This window comes from Megalobrama amblycephala, linkage group LG10 (assembly GCF_018812025.1).
Source record: "Megalobrama amblycephala isolate DHTTF-2021 linkage group LG10, ASM1881202v1, whole genome shotgun sequence".
Classification (NCBI taxonomy): Eukaryota; Metazoa; Chordata; class Actinopteri; order Cypriniformes; family Xenocyprididae; genus Megalobrama; species Megalobrama amblycephala.
The window spans coordinates 23,460,533-23,487,439 of NC_063053.1; the positions used below are offsets into that span (position 1 = coordinate 23,460,533).

Below are 26,907 nucleotides of genomic sequence, written 5' to 3' on the forward strand. Positions count from 1 at the left end.
GGAGGGGTTATAACTGGAAAGAGTTTTTTTTTTTTTTTTAACAACATAGAAAATATAATTTTTAAAAGATTATATTTTAAGAGCATTACACATTAAGAAGGTTAATTGTTAAGAATGAGGTTTAGACATCTGAACTGCTATTTCTGGATGTAATTATTGATGGATGTAATTAAGTCAGACTATTAGGCAGAGACCCAAAGATTGCAGTCAGTCAACGTTCAAAATGTTTTAATAGAGACTTTTGGAAGCAACAATATGTTGGCTTCTTTTAATACTGACACAATTGTGTTTAACAGAAAAATATGGAACATAAAGACAACAAAGAAAAAGATCTCCAGGACCTTTAGCTTGATTGACGAAAATTCAAGTATTTTTTCCCCATTAACAACAGGTAAAGACTATGATCAGAAGACTAGAGCCAATCCTTTGACCAACTGAAAGTGACCTCATATTTGTAACTGCATATAAAATAAGACATAATCCACAGTCTATGTTCCTTTTCTTTCACGATTCAGATGACACATGGTTGGAAATGCTTCATCAAATGTTGAAAAAAAAAAAAAGTGTGAAGACTTGCAGACATCAGCCATTAATTTTACTGACAATACTGGGTTGTAATAACGGAACCGTAATGTGCGAGAAATGGCTTTTTTTGTAACTCAAGCCATTTAGTTTGGCAGTTAGACAGATATGACACTGCAGTACATTATTCAGAAAAGCATGAGAAATCTTCAAGTAACATTTCTTTCAAAGAGACAAATTAGTGTTCAACTCTAAATTAGTAATGGATTTGGAGGACTGACTAAGATCTCCAGGCTATATGCTTGCCAGCCTTCATTGCAATCGTGTCATAATCAGATAATTTAGTTCTTTACTGGCCAGAACATCCCTGACATTCAGTACAGTACGAGCTCCTCTGTAGCGTCCTATGTAGGCGTTCCATTTTTTTGGCTAGCCTGCATCCGTGATCTCCTTCTCGCAATCGCTTCCTGTTTCTTCCTCTCAATCTCAGCAGCCGAACATTTGGCTGTCGTATGGGAAGAAATAAAAACTGCAAAAACAACAAAAACAAAAGTTTTGTTATGGTTCTGTGGAATGTAAGTGTAACTGGGACATGTGAAACTTTTAAAGCATGAACTGTAATCCCTGAGTTTCGATGTTTAATTCAGCACTCATAAAAATGAAGTACAGGTGCTGGTCATATAATTAGAATATCATCAAAAAGTTCTTTTTTTTTTTTATTGTAAATTATTTTTAAAAAGGAAACTTTCATATATTCTAGATTCCCTACATATAAAGTAAAACATTTCAAAAGGTTTTTTTTTTTTTTTTTTTTTTTTGATTATTAGAGCTTACAGCTCATGAAAGTCCAAAATCTAGTATCTCAAAATATTAGAATATTTCCTAAGATCAATCAAAAAATGGATTTGCAAAACAGAAAAGTTCAAGTTCTTTAAAGTATGTTCATTTGTGCACTCAATACTTGGTCGGCAGCACATATTACAGCAAATGACTTGCTCCTAGCACAAATTACAGCATCAGTGAAGTGTGGCATGGAAGTGATCAGCCTGCGGCACTGCTGAGGCACTATTGAGCCTTCTGATCATCTGTATATTGTTGGATCGACTGTTTCTCATCTTTCTCTTGAAAATATCCCATAGATTCAGGGGTCAGGCATGTTGGCTGGCCAATAAAGCACAGTAATATCATGGTCAGCAAACCACCTGGAAGTGGTTTTTGCACTGTGGGCAGGTGCTAAAGTCCTGCTGGAAAAGGAAATCAGCATCTCCATAAAGCTTGTCAGCAGATGGAAGCATAAAGTGCTCCAAAATCTCCTGGAAGATGGCTGGATTGACTTTGCACTTGATAAAACACAATGGACCAACACCAGCAGACGTCACAGCTGCCCCAAATCATTACTGACTTCAGAAACTTCACACTAGACTTCAAGCAGCTTGGATTCTGTGCCTCTCCAGTCTTCCTTCAGACTCTGGGACCATGATTTCAACATGAAATGCAAAATTTACTTTTATCTGAAAAGGGGACTTTCGACCACTGTTCACTGTCCAGTTCTTTTTCTCCTTAGCCCAGGTAAGAAGCTTCTGACGTTTTTTCTGTTTCAGAAGTGGCTTGGTAGTCCTTTTCCTGAAGATGTCTGAGTGTGGTGACTCTTGATGCGCTGACTCCGGCTTCATTTGACTCATTGTGAAGCTCTCCCAAGTGTTTGAATCGGCTTTACTTGACAGTATTCTCAAGCTTGTGGTCATCCCTGTTGCTTGTGCACCTTTGCCTACCCAATTTCTTCCTTCTAGTCAACTTTGCATTTAATATGCTTTGATGCATCACTCTGTAAACAGCCACCACATTCAGTAATGACCTTCTGTGACTTACTCTCTTTGTGGAGGGTGTCAATGATTGTCTCCTGGACCATTGCCAAGTCAGCAGTCTTCCCCATTAGTGTGGTTTCAAAGAACAAGAGATACCCGGAATTTATACTGTAGGGATGGTCATTTAATGAAACTCAAATGTAAATATTCTAATATTTTGAGATACTGGATTTTGGACTTTCATGAGCTGTACGCTCTAATCAATAAATAAAAAAATAATTTAAAAAAACAAATAAAAAAAAACTTTTGAAATGTTTTACTTTACATGTAGGGAATCTAGAATAGAATAAAGTTTTATTTTTTAAAATAATTTACAATAAAAAAAAATGAACTTTTTCACGATATTCTAATTATATGACCAGCACCTGTATTACTGTCAAACTTTCTCTACATCCAACAGTAAGCATATTAGAAGACATTAAAGTAAGAGTTCACCCCAAAATGAAAATATCATTTTCTCATCCTCATGATGTGTCTTTCAGCAATGGAACACAAAAGGAGAAATATTTGTTTGCATTGCACTTTTTACAATGGCCAGTGGCTGTCAAAGGACCAAATCAAGCAGGCCTGAGTAAAGAATATTGATTTCTCGATTCTCATCTTGATTATCGATTCTTATTTTTATGAACCGATAATCGATTCCCGAGAATCAAACTTTTAATCTATACTGTTTTCATTTGATGAATGAACAGAACATTGTAGCACACCTTTCATCAAACCTAAATCGCAACATGCTTTGTGCTGTAATTTTTTTATATGAAACAGTCTCAGATTTCAAATTCTGTCCATTTTATTATGAAATCCAAACAATAAATACCGTGTTGGCACTCTTTAATGTGCCGTGACAGATCGCTGTAGCGCCTCAGATCAAGCGAAGCTGCAGTGCGAAGCGCATGTGAACGGATCATCTTTTCTGCTTTACTACTAGTTATAACATGAGAAAAAAAAAAAAAAAAAAAAAAAAAAAAAAAGAGTAGAAACATAATTATGTAATTATAAAGTTAGTATTATAACTTTATCATTATAAAAAAAAAAACTGTAATTACTTGTTTGTATACAAATCAGTTAATTTTAACCTTCAATATTATAGTAATGTAGTACCAACTGACTCCCTGAATTGTTTACAGAATTAGTTGAGATTTTTTTTCCTTGAGAAAATTTGCCATGAACTGTATCTGATATATATCCAGATTAGCTGATATCAAATCAAAAGCTTGTGAATCGAAATCAAAAACCGAATCATGAAATTTGTATCAATACCCAGCCATGTGAACAAGTATTATCAAAGTAGTTTACTGTGCACAACCTTTCAAGTCTTCTGAAGCCACAATATAGCTTTGTGAAAGAAACAAACTGAAAGTCATTTAAACTGAAAATCTTTGCCTCCTTTGTAGCTCTAAAATATAATTTCTGTTTCCACACTCTCAAACTTGCAGAGTCCTGCCAGGTTTAACATAAAGGGTTAGTTCACCCAAAAATGAAAATAATGTCATTTATTACCTTCGTTCATCTTCAGAACACAAATTAAGATATTTTTGTTGAAATCCGATGGTTCAGTGAGGTCTGCATAGCCAGCAATGACATTTCCTCTATCAAGATCCATAAAGGTACTAAAAACATATTTAAATCAGTTCATGTGAGTACAGCGGTTCAATATTGATATTATAAAGCGACGAGAACAAAATAACTTATTTAGTGATGGCCGATTTCAAAACACTGCTTCATTAAGCTTCTGAGCGTTATGAATCTTTTGTGTCAAATCATGATTCGGATCACGTGTCAAACTGCTGAAATCATGTGGATTTGGCGCTCCGAACCGCTGATTCGACACAAAAGATTCATAATGCTCCGAAGCTTAATGAAGCAGTTTTTTTTAAATCGCCCATCACCAAATAAGTCTTTATTTTATTTATTTTTTTGCCGCACCAAAAATATTCTCGTCACTTTATAATATTAATATTGAACCACTGTACTCACATGAACTGATTTAAATATGTTTTTAGTACATTAATGGATCTTGAGACAGAAAATGTCATTGCTGGCTACGCAGGCCTCACTGAGCCATCGGATTTCAACAAAAATATCTTAATTTGCGTTCTGAAGATTAACAAAGGTCTTACGGGTATGGAACGGCATGAGCGTGAGTAATAAATGACATTATTTTCATTTTTGGGTGAACTAACCCTTTAAGGACACCAAATGCCATTGGAGTATCTCACAACCATGTCTAAACATGTGCAAGTGAAAATGAGATTTAAGAGTGACGGCAAGGCCAATATTTTCAGTGAATAATCACTTGGGCCCAGTGTTAAAGGGTTTTTGTGTGTGTGTGTGTGTTTTAGTCATAAGTCTTTGTCTTCATTTTGTTAAATTTTGTAATTTATTAATATTGGTCAATTATATTGTAAATGGCATCCTTTACCAAAAAGAATATTTATTTGATGAGAATGAAACCAAATAATCAAAAATGTATATATTAATTTAAACTTGCAGCAGCATTTACATAATAACATTCAAATGAGTATACTATTGCAAATAAAATATAGTGAGTCCTTTATAATTTAGTTATTCAATTTAGTTCAAGTTTACACTCACCTGTGCTTTTGCATCATTTTGTGCAGATGTAAGCTGTAATGTATTGATTAATCTCATATGTACAGGACGCATTTGGGTTAATTAACCCGCTAGCCAGTTTAGTTTACTGGTGTTCAATCACTGTTCTCCCATCTCCAGTCATTTAATTAAACTCTCAAAATTATTGACCATGATTAGATTCATTTTAACAACAAAACTACTTCTAAATTTAATTTAAAAAATCTGTGCAATGTTAATATATTGCAGTCCTATTTTTTTTCTTAAACAGTATGGTTTAGTTAAAATAATTTAATTATGGTCATGATGCACATTTTCCGTTATCTTTGTTCTTGTCACAATATAAAAAAATGCTTCATTAACCAACATTTACATCAGTTAAAGACTTGGAATGTACTGTGCAAATCTATTATCATAATTTTATGGTGCTTTGTTTTGTGCTTCCATTGAATTGAAAACAACATTGTGAATATTTCTGAAAACATTTTCTCATGTTCCATGGAAGAAAGAAAGTTATGTGGGTTTATATCAACATGAGGGAGAGTAAATGATGACACAATTTTCATTTATGTTTGAACTATTCTTTTAACAGGTTATGCAAACTTGCCTATCACAGTCATCTCCTGTAGGAGTATTCTATGATGCAATTTCAGAGCTAATGTGCTGCAGGTGCCACAACGTACAAAGCTTACCTTTGTCGGTTAGCGTCATGGAGTCAGACAGATGTCTTTTGAACGTGTAATGGTGGGAGTTAGAAGTATTTCCTACTGTTGCTCTGTGTGGCACAACAGTCTGTGAGGTGCCCATGGATCTGGCAGAACCAGGCCTGGATCCTACATGACTCGATTGGTTTTGTGCATGTCCATATTGCTGAGCACTATGACTCCCCAATACAGAGCTGGAACTTTTAGTTGTCGATAACACACCGTATCCCTGTTTAAATCCAGAGCTGCTACTTGTACACGGTACCGAGTTTGAGCGAGCAAATGCACGTGTGGGTTCTCGTGGTTGGCCCCTGCTGTTGATGCCCATGTTCTGAGAACAAACAGTGTCAGAAGAGGAAGGTGCTTTAGATGCAAAGCTTCTTGATTTGTCATGTGCAAGATTTTTGTACTTTTCGCTGAGTCTTTGCTGTTCTTGACTGGCTGATAACTTTTCCACATCATCGCAAGCCTGAAAAAGGAGATCGTCGTCGTCTTCGTCATTCCACAGACCATCGGAATCAAACAGAGACTTCATGTCCTCCTCTGAAACCCCGTCAAACTGAGCAGAAGAGGTCTGACTTGAAACTCCACAATCTTTGGTCATTTTATCAAGCTCTACTTGTCCTGTGCCCTGGGATGGCTGTGTTTGCTTTTTTTCTTGGATCACAGGTGAAGTCTTCACCAGCTTCTCAGTAGTATGATTCTGAGCAGAAGCAGGTGGCTTCAATGTAAAAGTGCTTCGATTAGATGTTTTGACACCAGGAAGTGTCTTGGTAAAGGTGCTGCATTTGCTGGTGCTCTGTTGAGTTTGAAAGCATATGATTCTGCCATTAGATACAGAGGGATTAACACTGTCCTCAAAATTACATTTCTTAGAGCAAGACTCAGGCTGAGCAGTGCTTGGTTTCTGAGCTACGTTCAAAGGCACTGGGTTCTGGGTCATTTCCAACACAAACAAGTCATTCAGAAGGTCATCATTTTCCCAGTCATCATCAAACTTCACCTCAGTGGCTTTAGGTGCATCTACAGGAGCGTTTTTGGTTGTTGCAGAACATGACCTCTGTCCAGCCTGCGCTACAGGTTCAGTACTGCTTTCTGGTGTGCAGTTTACTGATGGTGGGCTCAGTCTCCCACTTACGTGCTGTGTGGGACCATCAAACAGTGCCTGAAGCTCCTCCTCTTCTTGGCGGGCTAGAGACGAGCATCCAGTTAGTTTTTCCGACGAGATCGGGATAGATGTTGGTCTTTCCGTTGTCACTGTACGATCACTTTGTAGCTTATTGAGTTTATTTCTTTTTTCTGTGCTCTCCTGTTGTTTCTCTTTGTCCTGACGAGTCATATTGATGTCAAACTGCTTAGCAAGTTTCTTGAGGTCCTCAACACTGCTCTGCCTAAAGGAAAAAAGATGTGGAATTAATGTAAATCTGAAAAAATCATAAATCTATGATATCAGTGTGTATGCCAAAACAAACGGGTCAATTTTGTACAGCTCTAATTATTCTAAAATACATTAAAAATACAATTCATACATTGAATAATTTAAACACACCAATTCTAGGATGAGCAGTGTACATGCTTTTATTTTTTTATGAATAGTTTATTATGCAAAAATGGCATATGAAGTCATAAATAGCCAAAAAGCCAAAAACTAAATAAGTTTTCTCAGTACCAAAGTATTTCATAAACATAGGAAACAAACATTAATACAAAAAAGTACATTTCTCAGAACTTGCCGCATGCATTTACAGTATATTTTTAAAAGATTTTTTTTTCTGTTGTCTATCATGGACATGCTCTTTGACACTGATTCAAATGATTTTATAAGGTATCACTGTATGAATTTACGAGGTTGTAAATAAAACAACGATTATTGTTGTTATTGTTGTTGAGTTGAATTATTTTGTTTTCCAAGAAAACCAGACTAGGTGTGGGCCATATGGCAAAAATATCATATTACTATTTTTTTTCAGGAAAATCACAATTTACAATTTTATCATGTTGGTTTTACTATTTTGCAAGTGACTGAGCAGTACAGCCAAACTAATTTCCCTATTTTAAAAATGTAGCCTTACAAGGTAACAAAATATAAAAGGAAAAAGAATGACGGACCATTTAGGCCAAAGTAGGGGTGGGTGAAGATGAAAATCTTTATTTCACGTTTCTATCTTTGTTATTAAAGATAAGAACAAAGATACACATTACAAATACAATATAATATACAAATGAAATAAACAGTGCATTATTTTTTTTCACAGTAGGTAAATTTAAAGGGTATGTTCACCCAAAAATGAAAATTCTGTCATCATTTACTCACTCAAGTTTTTCCAAACCTGTATGAATTTCTTTCTTCTGCAGAACACAAAAGAGGATATTTTGAAGAACATGGGTAACCAAACAATTGATGGGCACCACTGACTTCCTTTGAGCTCAGTAGAAGAAAGACATTCATACAAGATTGTAACAACTTAAAGGTGAGTAAATAATGACAATATTAAGTCACTGTGAACACAGATCCAGTGGTGAAACGGGAAAAGATGGTGAAGAGATGGATTATTAAGATGGATTAAGGCTAGGGCTGCACGCTTTATCATGATTAAACCGCACGCGATTTGGCAAAGACTGCGATTATTTTATGCACAGCTTGTCAGAGCTGTACGGCTCTGTGATCAGTAGTAAATGCTTCTCTATCTGAAAGCCAGAGGGCACTCTTGCGCAGAAACTCCAAATATGCACTGCCGCAGAAGATGATAACACGTGTTATATCGCTGTAGCTGAATAAACAGAAGACTGAAACGCTTTGATTGATTAAACATGACTAATAAACACACGACCGCTTTATTCTGTGTAAGAAGCCACATCATCTCACAGAAGGACGCTCAACTCTCGTTATGAAGTGAGTTTGGAGTAAAAACATGTTATTAAATGTTGTCTTTTGTTGGACAAGGTGTTAATAAATGCTTCTCATGTCTGGAAAGATGTTTGAACCATGCTGCTTTTTCAAATGTACATTATAAGCGACTCAAACTCGCAGTGCTTTCAGATGGATTAGCATTTGGAGCCATACTTTGACACGCTGCGCATAAAGAAAAGAATCGCAGCCTTTGCAATTTCATAATCGCACTAAGAATTGAATTTAAGTTCAATGTTATTTTTCGTATCATGCAATAAATCTTGCAGCCCTAATTAAAGCTGCAGTAGGGAGTTTTTAGAAAACGTTGACTTAGCCTGAGAATTTGAACAAGCACAACTCACAGGTCACTCCCCCTTGCTCTCTGCTGCGCTACAGCCCTCCCTCCACAGCTCCTCCCCCATCACAATGGAGCCTGCCGTGAACGCGCAGGCTAGTAAGCAAGCAGGACCGATGACGGCGGATAAACAGTTATAGCACATTCACTGGTACAGACGAAACATCAACAATATGATTTACATTGACTATGGCCTTCCCATACTTTGACTACAAACTTGGTCCTCAAAACATTACGTATTTTGCAATACATGTAATGTAACTATATGACGTACAGTATATGCACTATTTCTATAAGTAATAAATAGCTAGTAAGATAATATAACGGTAACTAATGTTACAGTATGCAAATAACTGGCTTCTCCGGTTATCTCTGTATGTATATTTTAGCCAAGAATAAAACAAAATTTGTTATTAAACCACTCTGCCTCTTTTCGTTTTATTTAAAGAAACAAACAAAAACATATTAATAGCCTCAGGCAACGAGTGATTAATTATCTGCAATGTCTGCTTATATTTATAACAAAACGAAATATTAAACAACCCTGCCTCTTTTCGTTTACATTTCAAGCATATTAAATGTAATACTATTTGTGCATACTCTGATTATCTTCACTGTAATGAAATGAAATAGGCTTTAACATAAAACACAACCTTCTCTTTTTGTTAAATATCAGTTTTAATGTTCAATAATAGCCATTATAAAAGGTATAAAAATATACAATAAGAAATAAAGCAAACAATTCAGTCAAGCGTACAAAATCAGCGCTTTAGTATGATACAAAAGTTAAATAGCCATATATAAATTTATGAAACGTCACGTTGCCCTCAGCCAAAACGGAGCCAGCGGCAAACGTCAGAAGGATTAGCCAAGGTAAGGCTGCTCTCGGCTGGGTACATGAGCGCTGAGAGTCCGGTGATCGCCTGGATCTCAAAACTCCGACAACGTCAGATCAAATTTTTAGAAAGGCGCTATCTTTATCAATGAACCACAAATTTGAGCTTTAAACCAGCACATTCTCGCCTGAAAAAATCTTAAAACTGCATATCATGACTTAATTGAGCCCGATCACACGAAAATGCATATCAATAGTACGAGTTTGTAATCTCGTAGAATATATACGCCAAAATTAGTTTTCCGCGTGCATATGATACGCACTTTATGGGGTATTATACGTACGAAACTGGATTGTTTGTCCGTCATAAGCAAAGCTGCTGCACACTGGTAATCTTGAATTTGAATGCCTGTACACGCTGTGCACTATGGCTGTGCATGACAGGAGTGTGATTAGCGCGCACACGAGCTTGATTGACACTGCTAAGACACTCCTCCTGACTCTGATTGGTTGGTTCTTACCGGGAGCGGTGTATTTCTACAAATGGCAATAGGACCACTGGGAGGAGCCAGAGGAGCTTGATTTTTTTCACAGATTATCTGTCTCATATTCTACTGTCAGGACATAATGACAGGTTTAACAAATATGTAAAAAATACATTTTTACAAAAGTTACCTACTGCAGCTTTAAGGCCATAGAGTAGAGGTTAAGTTAATCAAATTATCATATAAAATGTGCTCCTCATCTATATCCCATGTCATATAGTTGCAGCACATCTGTCAGGTAATACAGACATTTTATGCATGATAGTCTAAAAAAAAAAAAAAGTTTATGACACCTTTTAGGTATTTAGCATGTTAATGATTAGAGGACACGTACCGCGCTGAGATCCTCCTGACTCTGGGCTGTCTGATCTCTGGAGTGCAGGGTATGGCACTGTCTCCAATCCACTGGAGCACTGAGTCCCCTTCTTTAGACTTCTCAACCTTAAACACAGTATGACTGTTAGATTGAAATTACCAGGACACACATCATTTCCTTTTTATTTATTTTTTTTCTATATTTGACTATATATTGTTCAATACTTACTTTTGGTGCAATCCTTTTGACAATTTCTGATATCTCAATGACTTTTGCATCTCCTCCTCCTGTGAATGGTTACAAATATATATAGTACCAAATAAGAATCTGATGTATGCAAATGTTATATATTTACAAATATATCTACAGTTACAGTTTATATGACAAATATACCATACAAAGAAATGTAGAGCAATGCAAAAATACAGAGTTGGGTGTGTCCTAAACAAGTCAAACTAAGGAAAAACACTTGCAATTTTACAAGTTTTAACTTAAAGGGGGGGTGTAATGCTATTTCATGCATTCTGACTTATTTACACTGTTAAAGAGTTGGATTCTCATGCTAAACATGGCCAGAGTTTCAAAACACGAGTTGGACGTATGACAGAGTATTTCTGTGCCAAAAATACTCTTCCAAATCCTTCAGGGTTTTTTTTTTTTTTTTCCAAGTATGTGCCTGTGTGACATCAGAAAGGTCGGAATTCCTTGTACGGGCACTTCTCCCGGAAGAGCATGCGCACACGTCGACCAGAGCAAGAGAGCAAGAGCACGCCCATCAACGCGTGTTCGGCTTTACGGAAGTCATCAGCAGCGCTGCACAGGACTTGCTTGAGAAAGATTTGTCACTTTGTTTTTAGACCACGAAATCAACAATGTCACCACAGAAATGTGTTTTTGGTTGTGAGGGAAAGATAACATTGCTACCCAAAGAACCCAGCGTTAAGAGGAGTTGAGATTTTTGTGCTCACGCATTACACTGACACGCTCTCGATATTTGTTATTAAAATAACCATAGAAACTGATAGTTTCAATCGCTTTTTTATAGGTTAAATAAATGGAGAACAACTTGTGTTTTCCGTGGCTGTTCGAGCCCTCAGGATCGGTGCTTATGGTTTCATAAACAAGGCCCAGTTCCACACTGGATTTACAGATCGTTTGAAACTGAAAGATGGAGCGGTCACAGCGGTAATGATCCTGGTCATGAGTTGGAACAGCAGGTGGTAAGTAAAACTGCTTCAAATGTCTGTTTTGTTGGCAATAGGCGCCTAAGTGTATATAATGTAAACAATACGAACGTAGTGAATTCATAAATTCGTTATTCATCATTCACTATATTCATTATAGTGATTCAAAAGTTATCCATAGATAATGCGATGGTGTATTGCATGCGTTTAAATTTAGCTGACCATTGATAGCTTGCAGCCGATCTCTACACAAAAGCTGCTTGTGACAGCTCGTCACTCTATCTCCACTCACAGGACACGCCTCCAGGCACTCGGCTGTTTTTGGAAAGACTCTGTACAGTGCGTGTATCTTTTATAAATATGATAAAACTAAAGACTTTTCGGCGATATGAAGGATGCTTTACTACTCTATAGGTACTCAAGATTAACATGAGATTGGCAGAAACTGTGTGTGATCCCCCCCCCCCCTTAAGTGTTTTTTAATGTGAAAATGTTTTTGCACTGATCTCACTTATTGTTTATTAGTTATGAACAATCTTATTTTTGTTTAGTGTCCATGAAAAAGGAAAATCATGTGAGATTAAGTATCTTTTATTCATGATTTTTGTTCAATTAAATCGGATTGTCCAGTAATATGCATTACCTGATAGATATTTAACATTTAAAGGGTTAGTTCACCCAAAAATTTTAAATTCTGTCATTTATTACTTACCCTCATGTCGTCCCACACCTTTCATCTTCGAAACACAAATTAAGATATTTTAGTTGAAATCCGATGGCTCCATGAGGCCTGCATAGGGAGCAATGACATTTCCTCTCTCAAGATCCATTAATGTACTAAAAACATATTTAAATCAGTTCATGCGAGTACAGTGGTTCAATATTAATATTATAAAGCGACAAGAATATTTTTTTAATTCGATACACTGATTCATAACGCTCCGAAGCTTCCTGAAGCAGTGTTTTGAAATCGGCCATCACTAAATAAGTCATTATTTTGTTTTTTTTTGGCACACCAAAAATATTCTCGTCGCTTTATAATATGAATATTGAACCACTGTACTCACATGAACCAATTTAAATATGTTTTTAGTATCTTTATGGATCTTGAGAGAGGAAATGTCATTGCTCCCTATGGAGGCCTCACGGAGCCATCGGACTTAAACTAAAATATCTTAATTTGTGTTCCGAAGATTAACTAAGGTTTTACAGGTGTGGAACAGCATGAGGGTAAGTAATAAATGACAGAATTTTCATTTTTGTGTGAACTAACCCTTCAAACTATTAGTTTAATTTCCATCAAATGCAGCTATGTTAAAATATATACCATAGCTGTAACAAAAAATAACTTATGTTAAATAAACATAAATAAATAATCATGTCATATGTAATATTTAGCTCACACCACCAACCCCTAATCGGTACACAAGTGTTTGGAATGAAATAAATACAGACTAGTGTAAGTTTCCCACTTGCCATTCAAGCTTTGCGTGGGTGAGTTGGGATCCCAGATGATGTCTTGCGGGGGTTCAGTCTCATTAGGCGAATCTCCGCTGTAACAACCGTTGAATCTGATTCTTGGTCGACGTTTTGGGGTTGTAAAATCTGAGAATTAAGACAATAATGTCAACAACACTATACTTTGTATGGGGGTAAAAAAAAAGATTTCACGTGGACACCAACAAGAAGTACCATGCGTTTTTGGACATGTACCACTGTAGAATAACGCTATTCTTTGAAGCACACTGGAGTGCCATATAAATAACATTATACATACATATGGCAATCATTCAGTCACATGGTAATACCACCACGACACTGCAACTGTACTTTTGTAAGGATAAACATGCATCTGCTTTCCGAAGCGTTGTCACGCGTTCTGATGTCTTACAAAAGTGTTTACCTTTGCGACAGTTGTATGAAGTGTGATTATACGGAGACTGTGACTGTTTGAGTCCGATCATTCGTGTCTTTGTTTTCTTCTCGGTAAGTTTGAGAGTTCTGCTCCGACTTTCTCTCGCGTCTAATATATGTCGCACACCGACGTTTCTCTTGTCGGTCATGGTTTATTTGAACTAATATGAATAATACCGCTCCAGTAGTCATAACTTAGTTGAACTAGCTACAAAACGTTTGCGATATTTGATGTACACTCTGAAAGTGTTTGCCTACTCAGGTAAGAGTGCTCTCCTACATCGTCGCCATGTTTTCTGTACGTTTACACGAAGACGCGTCTCTGATTGGTTCTTGGCATCTCGCGACATCTCGTGAGATTTTGTATTCTCGTTGCACTTTTTTTGTTGTTGTTATCCACAAGAAACCGTTTGACCATTTACAATATGAAAAACAATTTCCAGGGTCATGAGGAAGAAAATAAAATGGAAAGTAAAATAAGTAATAATAATTAAAAAATCCATCTTGTGAATGTAAGTGAAACGTGCATATCACCTCACACTCCATTGGGCTTAGAAAGAGTAAAACAGTGTATTATGAATGTGTATTATAGGATACCAGATATGCGGACACATTATAATAAGTGATGATGATAAAAATGAGTGATGTTTGCTGTAGTAATATGTAATATGTTTCCTGTGTTGTTAATACTCGGGCCTACATAACATATAGCCTAACTAAAAAGCCTATTAATATTATTAATTATAAAAAACAGTAATTGCTAAATGCTAACAAACAGTAGTTGGTAAAATATGCCATTTGTTTATTAATACAGTTATTTATAATATAAAAAATATGAAATTTATTTGTATAAATTATTTTGAACCTAAAATAACTTAAAAGAATCGACTCAAAAGAGTAATTTGTTGGAGAATCGGACTACACTATCTGCACTGTTTTTAGTGAATCGAAAACCAGCAAGTCATTTGTTTTAAACAACATGTCAGTTTTTAAGTGAAGGGTTCTGTAGAAAAAAACATTTTCGAGACCCTTCATGAATATCAATTGCAGTAATGGAACCGGTACTTGTTTTTAAACCCTATGAACCAGTATAGAGCTTGTTTTCAATTATTAGTTAAAATGCCATTCCCATTCATTTGGTTGTCCTTTCATGCCTGTTTGACACAATCCAGAAACTGAGATGTTTATCCATCAGCAAGTCATTTAAGTCAAGTCAGCTTTATTTATAAAGTGCTTTATACACTGCTGATTTTTTCAAAGCAGCTTTACATGGATACATATATTATACTGTTCTTTATTTAGCTGTTCATTACAGAGAATTTAGTCATTCAATTTAGTCATTGGATGGATGGATGGCAGAGGAGATGGACAGACGGACGGACGGACAGACAGATTTATTTTTGTATTTATAAGATTTGCCAATTGAAAGCACTAGATGGTGCCTGTATTCTTTATAAGTGGTGTGTGTGTGTGTGTGTGTGTGTGTGTGTGTGTGTGTGTGTGTGTGTGTGCGTGTGTGATGTTGTGGAGGCTGCATACTGAGTGTGCTGCTGATATAGAAATGCTGTACAGAGCAGCCGGGCTCCCCTGCTGGAGTGGTGTGTGTGAGGGCCAGACGCTGCTGTCAGCACTCACAGCTGACACACACACGCCTCAAACTCTACCTGCTGAGAGGAACCACTAGTCAAAATAAAAACCTTTAGTTGAGACATGCTCCTCTGGAATAAATGGACAAGAAAAGGCCTCTATGAAAGCAAGGGATCTTGTAGTAGTAGTGTGTCATGGACAAGTTCTGCTTTGTTGTTAATGCACTGTAACAAAATGATTTGTCAGATTACACAGCATGGATGTTCCGGCATTAATCTATGCCTCTGCAATGTAAGTGACTGATATTAAGTGCCTACAATGTTTATATTTGTATTATATAAGGAAACACTAGTGATCCAATGTTCAGGCCCACTATACTGTAGAACAAACCTTATCTTTTGCAGTGAATCTCACAAAAATAAGTCCAGGTTGTGTTTTTAGCCACCCCCCCCCCCCCCCCCCAAAAAAAAAGAATGTATTTTGCATATATAAAATAAAGCTTATTTTAGGACCATTAAGCAGTGAGACATTATTTAATAAAAATTAAGCTAAATCTTCTCCTTTTTAATGTTATACATTTTGACATTCAACTTTTTTTGTAAATCCCATTACCGTACTGTCTAATTTATTTAAAGGGTTAGTTCACCCAAAAATGAAAATTCTGTCATTAATTACTCACCCTATATTGTTCCACACCTGTAAGATCTTCGTTCATCTTCAGAACACAAATTAAGATATTTTTGATAAAATCCGATGGCTCAATGAGGCCTCCATTGCCAGCAAGACAATTAATATTTTCAGATACCCATAAAGCTACTAAAGACATATTTAAAACAGTTCATGTGACTACAGTGGTTCAACCTTAATGTTATGAATCGACGAGAATAAGTAACTACTTTTAGAACAAGTAAGGACTTTATTCAACAATATCTAGTGATGGGTGATTTCAAAACACTGCTTCATGAAGCTTCGAAACTTTACGAATCTTTTGTTTCGAATCAGTGGTTCGGAGTGCGTATCAAACTGTCAAAGTCACGCCCCCCAGTGGTGAACCATTGACATTTCAAAACACTTATGATGTAACAAAACATGTGATTTTGGCAGTTTGATACACGCTCTGAACCACTGATTCGAAATAAAAGATTCATAAAGCTTCGAAGCTTCATGAAGCAGTGTTTTGAAATCACCCATCACTAGATATTGTTGAATAAAGTCATTATTTGTTTTGTTTTTTTGGCGTACAAAAAGTATTCTCGTCGCTTCATAACATTAAAGGGTTAGTTCACCCAAAAGTGAAAATTATGTCATTTATTACTTACCCTCATGCCGTTCCACACCCGTAAGACCTCCGTTAATCTTCAGAACACAAATTAAGATATTTTAGTTGAAATCCGATAGCTCCGTGAGGCCTCCATAGGGAGCAATGGACACTTCCTCTCTCAAGATCCATAAAGGTACTAAAAACATATTTAAATCGGTTCATGTGAGTACAGTGGTTCAATATTAATATTATAAAGTGACGAGAATATTTTTGGAGTGCCAAAAAAACAAAATAACGACTTATTTAGTGATGGCCGATTTCAAAACACTGCTTCATGAAGCATCGGAGCATAAATGAATCAGTGTGTCGAGTCATGATTCCGATCGCGTGTCAAACTTCCAACGGCTGAAATCATGTGACTTTGGCACTCTGAACAGCAGATTCCACACACTGATTCATTTGTGCTCCGATGCTTCCTGAAGCAGTGTTTTGAAATCGGCCATCACTAAACAAGTCGTTATTTCGGTTTTTTTTGGCGCTCCAAAAATATTCTTGTCGCTTTATAATATTAATATTGAACCACTGTACTCACATGAACTGATTTAAATATGTTTTTAGTATCTTTATGAATCTTGAGAGAGGAAGTGTCCATTGCTTCCTATGGAGGCCTCACGGAGCCATCGGATTTCAACTAAAATATCTTAATTTGTGTTCCGAAGATTAACAAAGGTCTTACGGGTGTGGAACGACATGAGGGTAAGTAATAAATGACAGAATTTTCATTTTTGGGTGAGCTAACCCTTTAAGGTTGAACCACTGTAGTCACATGAGCTGTTTTAAATATGTCTTTAGTAGCTTTCTGGGCAAACAAACAAATCAAACAACCAAAATAACGACTTTATTCAACAATATCTTTAGTAGCTTTCTGGGCATCAGAAAGTGTTAATTATCTTGCTGGCAATAGAGGCCTCACTGAGCCATCAGATTTGATCAAAAATATCTTAATTTGTGTTCCGAAGATGAACGAAGATCTTACGAGTTTGGAACGACATGATGGTGAGTAATTAATGAAAGAATTTTCATTTTCGGGTGAACTAACCCTTTAAATTTGCGTAAAGTTAGTGTAACAGTGTATCAATACTTTACAACTTAAATAATCTTTTATTAATGAGTATTGAGAATGTGTCTTTTTTCCCCTCTACATAATAGTAATTAAAATTAATTAAATGTGGGGAAAAATGTGCTTGTCACAATGCAAAATGTCTTAATGGTTCTAAAACAGGCTTTATTTATTTTTAAAGGATGAAATATGATCCAAATATGTTCTTGACAGATTTGGTGCAATTCACCCATGTGCGTTCACAAATACAGAAAGCGGTATAAAGCTGTTAAAATCATAATTTGTAGTGTGGGTCTAGACATTAAATTAATGTCAATTAAGGGATGATGAGGAATATACTCTATAATGACATGCAAGCATCATTAATTAACAGATTAGAATCGGATCCCCATATGAAGATATATATAGACGTGGTTATTGTTCTGTCAAGTGTGCTTTTCGGGTCACATAAGCCATCTTCACGAAGTCATGAGGCACTGAACAGCGTGTTTAAAAGTCACCATAACACCCTCTGTCACACGAAATGTTAGCATTTCACAGAGCTGGATAGTTAAAGAGGAAGTAAAGGGCAAAGATATGTCACTTTCAATCTGAATCTGAGGCATCACACTGAGTTTCTTCTTTTTTCACTCGCAGTGTTTTCCATCGCCTTTCCGCCACAAACGGCAAAATGCCAAAGGCCGCTGAGGGAGAGCATTTGGCTTCTCGAGCTTCAGCCGCCCAACCCCTCCGCTCTCCTCGCCTTTTTTATTTATCTGTTCCGCCTTGGTTGTTTAGACCCAATTAAGAGGCTAATTGTGGAGATCAGGGAGGATTGCATTGTTGTAAAAGTACAGAGCGCATGGCTAATTGCCGCAGCAGCTGCCAGTGTTTATGAAAAGCCGGGCGGTTGTGCGGTTCTCTCGGAGGAGAGCGAGCTCTCATCCTCCTTCTGATGTGGTGGAGAGAGCCAGGTGAGCGGCGAGCAGTCGCCAGGGTGTGCATTCCGGGGCGGAACAGAATGGAAGCTGCAGAAATAATTACCACCACTGAGGGCTTCTCTTTCTCTTATCTTGGGCTCTCGCTCCCCTAGGCAGGCAAAACCTTGAGGATGACACCGAGCATGTGGTGGGACTCGGCGATATGGAAGGAATCCAGGATACAGATCCTCTGCCAGCTTTTATCTAAATGATCTCACACTTGTCTGTGCCAGGTGTTTTGGGTGGGAGTATGTGAAATAAGGCACGCATTTTTGAGTCACCACTGAGGCATGTTGTCAAGCGATGCTACTGGCTCCCATAGCAGATGTTTTTTTTTTTTTTCACAAAGTAAACTTTAGGATCATTCTGCATGGTTGCAGCTTGTTTTGGAGGGAGCTTGAATACCATCATGCCTTTTCTCAAAAGCAGAACATGATATAATGACCTGACACCTCATGAGCCAAGTTCACTCTTTTGACACTGTCATTCTTTTAGCGTTACAAAATGCCTTTTAAGTTGCACTTTATTTTAAGGTGTCCTTGTTACATTGTAATTATACATTTAAGTACTGGGTAATATGAATTAATAACATGTACTTACTATAGGGTTAGGATAAGGAATAGGGTTGGTTTAGGGTTAGTTACATGTAATTATGCATAATTTACTGTTAGCAGTAGAGTAAGTACAAAGTGTTACCGCCTTTTACATTGCTCCATTCTACGAAAAATTATTTGTGTGACTTTACAACATTCTTTTGTCATTACAGCATTCTTGTAGAATTATGACAATCATCTGACACTGCATCATTATTATGGCATTGCAAGATTATTTTGAAGTTAGAATATTTGTTTGGAATTTAGATTCTTTTTTTTTTTTTTACTTTTGCAACATGCTTTTGGCATTACAACACATTGTTCAGCATGGCAACATAAATTTAGCATTACTGTTGAAAGTTTTGACATTATATCATTCTTCTGGCTTTATGACATTTTCTGGCATTAAGAAAATTCTATGGCATTACAGCATTTTTTTTAATTTGAACATTATTTTGAAATTGTGTCTGTAGATACTTTTACTTTTGCGACATGCTTTTGATATTAAAGCATTATTTAAAGTCCCATAATTTAAGTTTTTTAGATTTTAGTAGGTAAATGTTAGCCTTTAGGTTATGAATAAGCTGGTGTGTTCCAAAACGATGACAAAATTTGCATTTAGGAGATATAAGCATTCAAAACTTACAGTCTCTCACTTCCGCTAAAATGCGTCACAGATTTTTATGACATCATCGCGGACTTCAGCTTCTCATCAGATCTTCTGTCCAATCAAATGCTCTGTAGTTATCTAAAGCATCCTACATTGTAAGCAGACGCTGAAGCTGCGGTTGAAATTGGTCATTTGACATTTACTAGTTTCTACATGGTGAATGGCATATTGTGTACTATATAGGGGATAGGGAACGATTAAGACGCTTGTAAATACGCTTTCCACTGGGGCAAATGAAGTCTGGTTACACGTTAATGTCACGCAAACCGCAGCACGCGCACAAAGTCTGCTCTGGTCCAGACACACGACAGCACAGAGCGGATCATATGCGGCACAGACCACAAAACGTATTGGACCCATTTAAATTCTGCACAGAATGCTGTATTTTAAAGTGAAGGAAGATTAGAAGGAAACTGAGGCTTTACCAAGTTCAACAGCTCTGGCTGAGCTGTGATATAAACGATACGTAATTAGCTATTTTTAAAAAAGGGGAGAAGCTGTTCGGTATGTGCCGCCCTGTGTTCCTGTTTCAGTCGAAATTACGTCAACACATTGAAGAATGCTGCGCATTCCAAGACACTCAGTGGGCCTTTAAAGATTCCAAGATGTCATGAAATGTTGTCATTGCATTTTTTTTAGCAATATTCTGGAATTACATCATTCTTTTGACATTTTGAAATTCTTTTGACATTACAATATTTTTGTCAATTTTAGCATTACAATTTCTTTGGCATTGCAACATTCCTGGCATTATGGCAACATTTTGATAATTCATTCCTTTTTGATATTACATAATTCATTTGACATTTCAGCATTCTTTTTGACATGGCCTCAGTAAAAAATCATTAAGGTTAGAAATGGGTGATGCAAATAGACAAAGAGAATTGTGGGTAATTATAGAGTCATGGAGGTCTTCTTTGTGCAACATTTTAGTGATCCTATTTAGAGAGCAGGAAGAACATCTTCTCTAGTCAGACTAGAATCTCTGGCGTGGATCTCAGTCGTGCTTCCAGCTCTCTTCTCCTCCGTCCTCCTCTCAGAGCACTTCCACCCTCTCCCCTCCAAGGGAGGCCCAACCTGCCCGGCTGCCCCATCGCTCCTGCTCTCTCATTAATCTGTCCACAGGAACGTCCGGCTGCGCGGCAGCTTGACTGCTCATTTATTCTGTTTAGAATAGCGACGCCGGTGATAAATGTCCCGCAGAGCGCACATGTGCTAAAATATTCATAAATTGGAACTCTTAATTTGTGAAGGTGGAAAACCAATAAATTTCAGGAGTGGTGACAAGTCATGTTATATTTATATGAATATGCGGGCCACGGGTGAGACATTGAGATGAATACACCGTGTGCTTGCTATTAACCAATTATAATTTCCTCTTTGTGAAATTAGCATGTCGACTGATGTGTGAGGAGGCAATAATGCGTTTGATGCTTTGATGTGGTTTCCTACAGAAACAGACCCAAATTTGAGAATCATTGTTGTTAATCGACAGCCCTATTAAAGGAAGAAAATCATAATGCCAAATCTGAAATCAAGCCCCTCTGATTAAAGCCAATGTGCACAGCTGTTTTATATCACTTCCATCTCCTTTTGTTCTTTTAATGCAAAAAGATATTTATGCACACCCTTTAGCATTATGAAACGTTATTATTTTTGAATAAATCCAGCCATTTTTCTCTGTTGAGCAAACAGATGGCAATGAAAGCAGCTCACTTTTAAAGTTACTCTTATATTGCACACCCTCAAGTCTACATTGTTCTGTTTTGCCAACAAAACTTTGTCACTATGTGTGGATTTCTTGCAGGTGAGCACAGGGTGGCAGCTGCTTCCTGCAGTGTTTTCCTGCTCAGGTCAGTCTCTCCTGGGGAAGCAATGACAGAAACTAGGCCAGATGGTGCAGGCGCGCGAGGCAGAGTGGGCTGCTCTCAACCTGACCAACTGCACTGCATTCAAGGTGAGTGAAAACAGTCTCTACAGGAAAAAAAAAAAAGAAAAAAAGAGAGAGATCTCTTTAATATCTCAGTCTTTACTCATAAACAGCACTGTGGTTAAACAATTTGAATAAAACCAGTTAATTTACATCATTTTTATGAGTGTGCTTACTCTTGGCTTCTTAGTTACTACTTATTCTGCTCAAGTAATTCTTCCAAAGCAGCATAGTTTTACTGTATGTCAATAATTGCTTCATTTATTTCTATGATTTATTTTATTTTTAGAAACATCTGCAAGAAAATTGATACTTGAATGAACAGCAAACTTTGAGCAACAAACTTTAGTCGACATATAGAATTTTTTACGTTAATGGAAACAAAGCTGTGAGGGATAGACTTACAGTCTTTCTAATGGCATGCAAACAACCACCTACTAACACCATAGCAATGCCCCAGCAACTGCCTAGAAACATTCTAGCAACCACCTAGCAAGGACACAGAACAACCTCCTACTAACACCATAACAATGCCCCAGCAACTGCCTAGTAACAGCAACCACCTAGCAATGACCCAGAATAACAACCACCCACTAACACCATAGCAATGCCCCAGCAACTGCCTAGCAACACTTTAGCAACAACCTAGAAACTACCCAGAATAACAACCACCTATTAACACGATAGCAATGCCCCAGCAACTGCCTAGTAACAGCAACCACCTAGCAATGACCCAAAACAACACATACTAACAGCATTGCAATGCCCTAGCAACTGCCTAGTAACTTTTTAGCAACCACGTAGAAACTACCCAGAACAACAACCACCTATTAACACCATAGCAATGCCCCAGCAACTGCCTAGTAACAGCAACCACCTAGCAATGACCCAGAACAACACATACTAACAGCATAGCAATGCCCCAGCAACTGTCCAGTAACACTCTAGTAACCACCTAGCAATGACACAGAACAACTACCTACTAACACCATAACAATGCCCCAGCAACTACCTAGCAACACTTTAGCAACCACCTAGAAACTACCCAGAACAACAACCACCTATTAACACCATAGAAATGCCCCAGCAACTGCCTAGTAACAGCAACCACCTAGCAATGACCCAGAACAACACATACTATCAGCATAGCAATGCCCCAGCAACTGTCTAGTAACACTCTAGCAACCACCTAGAAATGACACAGAACAACCACCTGCTAACACCATAACAATGCCCCTGCAACTGCCTGGTAACACTCTAACAACCACCTTGTAATGACACAGAACAACCACCTACTAAAACCATAACAATGCCCCAGCAACTACCTAGCAACACTTTAGCAACCACCTAGAAACTACCCAGAACAACAACCACCTATTAACACCATAGCAATGCCCCAGCAACTGCCTAGTAACAGCAACCACCTAGCAATGACCCAGAACAACGCATACTAACAGCATAGCAATGCCCCAGCAACTGCCTAGTAACACTCTAGCAACCACCTAGCAATGACACAGAACAACCACCAAATAACACCATAGCAATGCCCCAGCAACTGCCTAGTAACACTCTAGCAACAAACCAGAACAACAACCACTTACTAACAACTAGCCACTGCCTAGTAACACTCTAACAACCACCTTGTAATGACACAGAACAGCCCTGCCTAGTAACACTCTAGCAACAAACCAGAACAACAACCACCTAGCAACAAACCAGAACAACAACCACCTATTAACACCATAGCAATGCCCCAGCAACTGCCTAGTAACAGCAACCACCTAGCAATGACCCAGAACAACGCATACTAACAGCATAGCAATGCCCCAGCAACTGCCTAGTAACACTCTAGCAACAAACCAGAACAACAACCACCTAGCAACAAACCAGAACAACAACCACCTATTAACACCATAGCAATGCCCCAGCAACTGCCTAGTAACAGCAACCACCTAGCAATGACCCAGAACAACGCATACTAACACCATAATAATGCCCCAGCAACTGCCTAGTAACACTCTAGCAACAAACCAGAACAACAACCACCTAGCAACAAACCAGAACAACAACCACCTATTAACACCATAGCAATGCCCCAGCAACTGCCTAGTAACAGCAACCACCTAGCAATGACCCAGAACAACGCATACTAACAGCATAGCAATGCCCCAGCAACTGCCTAGTAACACTCTAGCAACCACCTAGCAATGACACAGAACAACCACCAAATAACACCATAGCAATGCCCCAGCAACTGCCTAGTAACACTCTAGCAACAAACCAGAACAACAACCACTTACTAACAACTAGCAACTGCCTAGTAACACTCTAACAACCACCTTGTAATGACACAGAACAGCCACCTACTAACACCATAATAATGCCCCAGCAACTGCCTAGTAACACTCTAGCAACAAACCAGAACAACAACCACCTAGCAACAAACCAGAACAACAACCACCTATTAACACCATAGCAATGCCCCAGCAACTGCCTAGTAACACTCTAGCAACCACCTAACAATGACCCAGAACAAGCACCTATTAACACCATAGCAATGCCTCTGCAACTGCATAGCAACACCTAAGCGACCATTTAGAACAGTTTAACAACCACCTTACAATGCCCCATGCAAACTCCTAGAATATCATAGTCCCCAATTAGTAATGTCATAGCAATGACTAGTTTAAAACAGTTTTGGTATAGTGACCTGCTATATGAAGACTCTGTGATTAGCTAAGACTGAGATCTTGTTTTCTATCCTTTTTCATGGGAATCATTGTCTTTATTTTGTAAGACTAATTCTATTAGTTCAAGCAAACAGCACAGCACAACTTATCTCGCATTTCTCTCTCCTCTTGTCATCTGTAACTTTCTTGTCTGTTCAGGCTTTGATCTAAAATTGGTCTCTGTAGAAGACTTGTGTACAGTAATTTTCATATGGGCTTTGAACATATTGAAAAGGCTCATAGCTGCCGTCACTTTTATCCTCTGATTCCTTTTCCCTGGGAAACGACGAGCATATGGCAAACACCCTCACTGGATTCTCAGACAACGGGAGGGACCGTATTCCGATTCCTGCATCCTGTCATCGGCGAATCCCAGGGTGCTACCCGAACCCACCCTCCCTCGCATATGCACAAACACACCGTCTCCTCTAGACTTTGAAATGCTCTCTGCGCTTGTCTGACATCCTTAAAATGGAACACAATGCTCTATAACGTTGCCTCGTTTTTACCTGAATTTCCTTAACTCACCTGCTTTTGACTGTGCTTATTTTGTCAAGTTACAACAATTAAAACTAATCCAAACATTCTTAACAAACAACTGAAATGTAAGTCATTATTCTCTAAAAATCTTCTGAAATCTCATTTGCATCAATGTTCAAATTCAAAAGTAACACTCTGGTGTTGCCCCATGTTTTATATCACTGACAACTGCATGTGCCTTTTTGGAGCTTGACAGATGTGGTCGGAAAATAAAAGGGCTTAAAATAAAATAGAAATACAGGTTTAGAATGATGCGAGTGTGTAAATAACGAATTATTTCTTTTAACATGTCTGATGTATTTAGTTTTGCTAGACCCCTGAATAGGGAAAAAAAGGGTGATCCTTTTTCATTCATTCTACATATATCCTTGAAGCTTTGTTTGTTAATGCAGGGGAATTAAGGCATGGCAATAATGATCAACATGTCCTTCAACTGATAAATGAGCACACTTAATTTGAGAGCCACTTGACGCCATTGTCACCTGCGAAGGAAAGAGAACACGTATAAAAGCCATTCGAGCCTCGTAAAATAACAGATTTGACAAACTCAGCGTTTGTTGGGAGGCAGTCAATGTAATTTATTATCTTAATTGGAGGATCTCCTTTTTTTCTCTTGTAATTAATGTCAAGAATGTCTCCTTAATATAGGGCAATCACAGTAATTGGCATTGCTTAAAGAAGAAGAAAGATCAAAGCTTAATTTGCTCAAGTGAGAACACTGAATCGTTGGACTCTTTAAATTTAATTGGCCAACTTTTGTTTGTGTTTATTATTAGTGGTGTTTGCTAAGGCAAATATCACTATAGCATATTGTTCAGGGGTACATTTGTTGAAGAGTATACAGCATCTGCACTAATCAATTTAAAAAAAATCCCTATTTGAGAGGGAGAGTTGTGCTATTAGTTTGCTAAACAGTTTGGAGGAATCAAATTTGCACCCTATACTGTAAAAAAATATTTTCATGATTTGTTATCATAACATTTTTTCTTTTATCAAATCAACTTAGATAATTAATGTAGTTCAGCTAGCATAATATTTTGAGTTTCTGTTTAATAAACCAATCGCCTTCATTGTATTAACTCATATTTTTAATTTCAATTAACTCAAAATTTTAAACCAGGTAATTTACTTTTTTAAGTTAAACCAACCAATCTTTTTTACAATGTAAATTGATTTTCAGAGCTTGCTCTCTGTTTTCCTATATATATATATATATATATATATATATATATATATATATATATATATATATATATTATTATTATTATTATTATTAATTTATTTATTTTTTCTGACAATATAAAAACACAGGATTTCATTAATTTACATAAAATACTTAAAGGGTTAGTTTACCCAAAAATGAAAATTCTGTCATTAAAGGTGCAGTATGTAAGAATTTTGTCTGCTAGAGGTCGCTAGAGGCCTATTCAAAACAAAGGTGTAGCTTGATGACGCCAAGTTTGAGAGCGGAATCTTGTGACATGTGGTCTCCACCTTAACAGACGGTGCAAAAGAATAGGGATAGGACTCGGGAAGAAATCATGTTCATGGATGCGATTATTAACGTTACTGTAGTATGAAGCAGAGCAGGACCGAGTTTTGTGGGAGCTGAACGAGGAGCTGGAGCGATTGATCAACACACGCCTCACGAGCAGCAGAACTTTTATTATGCCGCAGTCGCCGGCGCCGCTTCCGCTTTTCCGGTCATAAGTATGAGGTAACACAGCTCTGTTTATCATATTAGATTCATTTGAGTGTGTTGAAAATGATGTTATAACGTTACTCTGTGCGTTCAC

The 26,907-nt window shown here is 37.4% G+C and overlaps 1 protein-coding gene and 1 long non-coding RNA gene across 4 annotated transcripts; one reads left to right on the top strand and one right to left on the bottom strand.

Annotated features, from left to right (window-relative positions):
• Positions 1-213: 213 nt before the first annotated feature.
• On the bottom strand, positions 214-14,027 carry etaa1b (ETAA1 activator of ATR kinase b). 3 transcript variants are annotated; one of them, XR_007186834.1, is made up of 7 exons: positions 13,712-14,027; positions 13,285-13,413; positions 10,853-10,911; positions 10,643-10,749; positions 5,672-7,074; positions 3,205-3,308; positions 214-1,051 (listed from the first exon to the last, which is right to left on the bottom strand). XR_007186834.1 is itself a non-coding variant. In XM_048205496.1 (6 exons), the coding sequence occupies exons 1-6, from the start codon at positions 13,869-13,871 to the stop codon at positions 927-929; spliced, it is 1,983 nt and encodes a 660-aa protein (XP_048061453.1). In that variant the 5' UTR covers positions 13,872-14,026; the 3' UTR covers positions 214-926. The 3 variants fall into 3 exon arrangements, 1 of the variants encoding a protein (XP_048061453.1); XR_007186833.1 differs by having other exon boundaries at positions 3,205-3,311; XM_048205496.1 differs by lacking the exon at positions 3,205-3,308 and having other exon boundaries at positions 13,712-14,026.
• Positions 14,028-14,085: 58 nt separating this feature from the next.
• LOC125277177 lies at positions 14,086-26,110 on the top strand. Its single transcript, XR_007186835.1, has 3 exons — positions 14,086-14,234; positions 21,720-21,869; positions 24,731-26,110. It is a non-coding gene; the product is annotated as an uncharacterized LOC125277177 (long non-coding RNA).
• Positions 26,111-26,907: the final 797 nt, after the last annotated feature.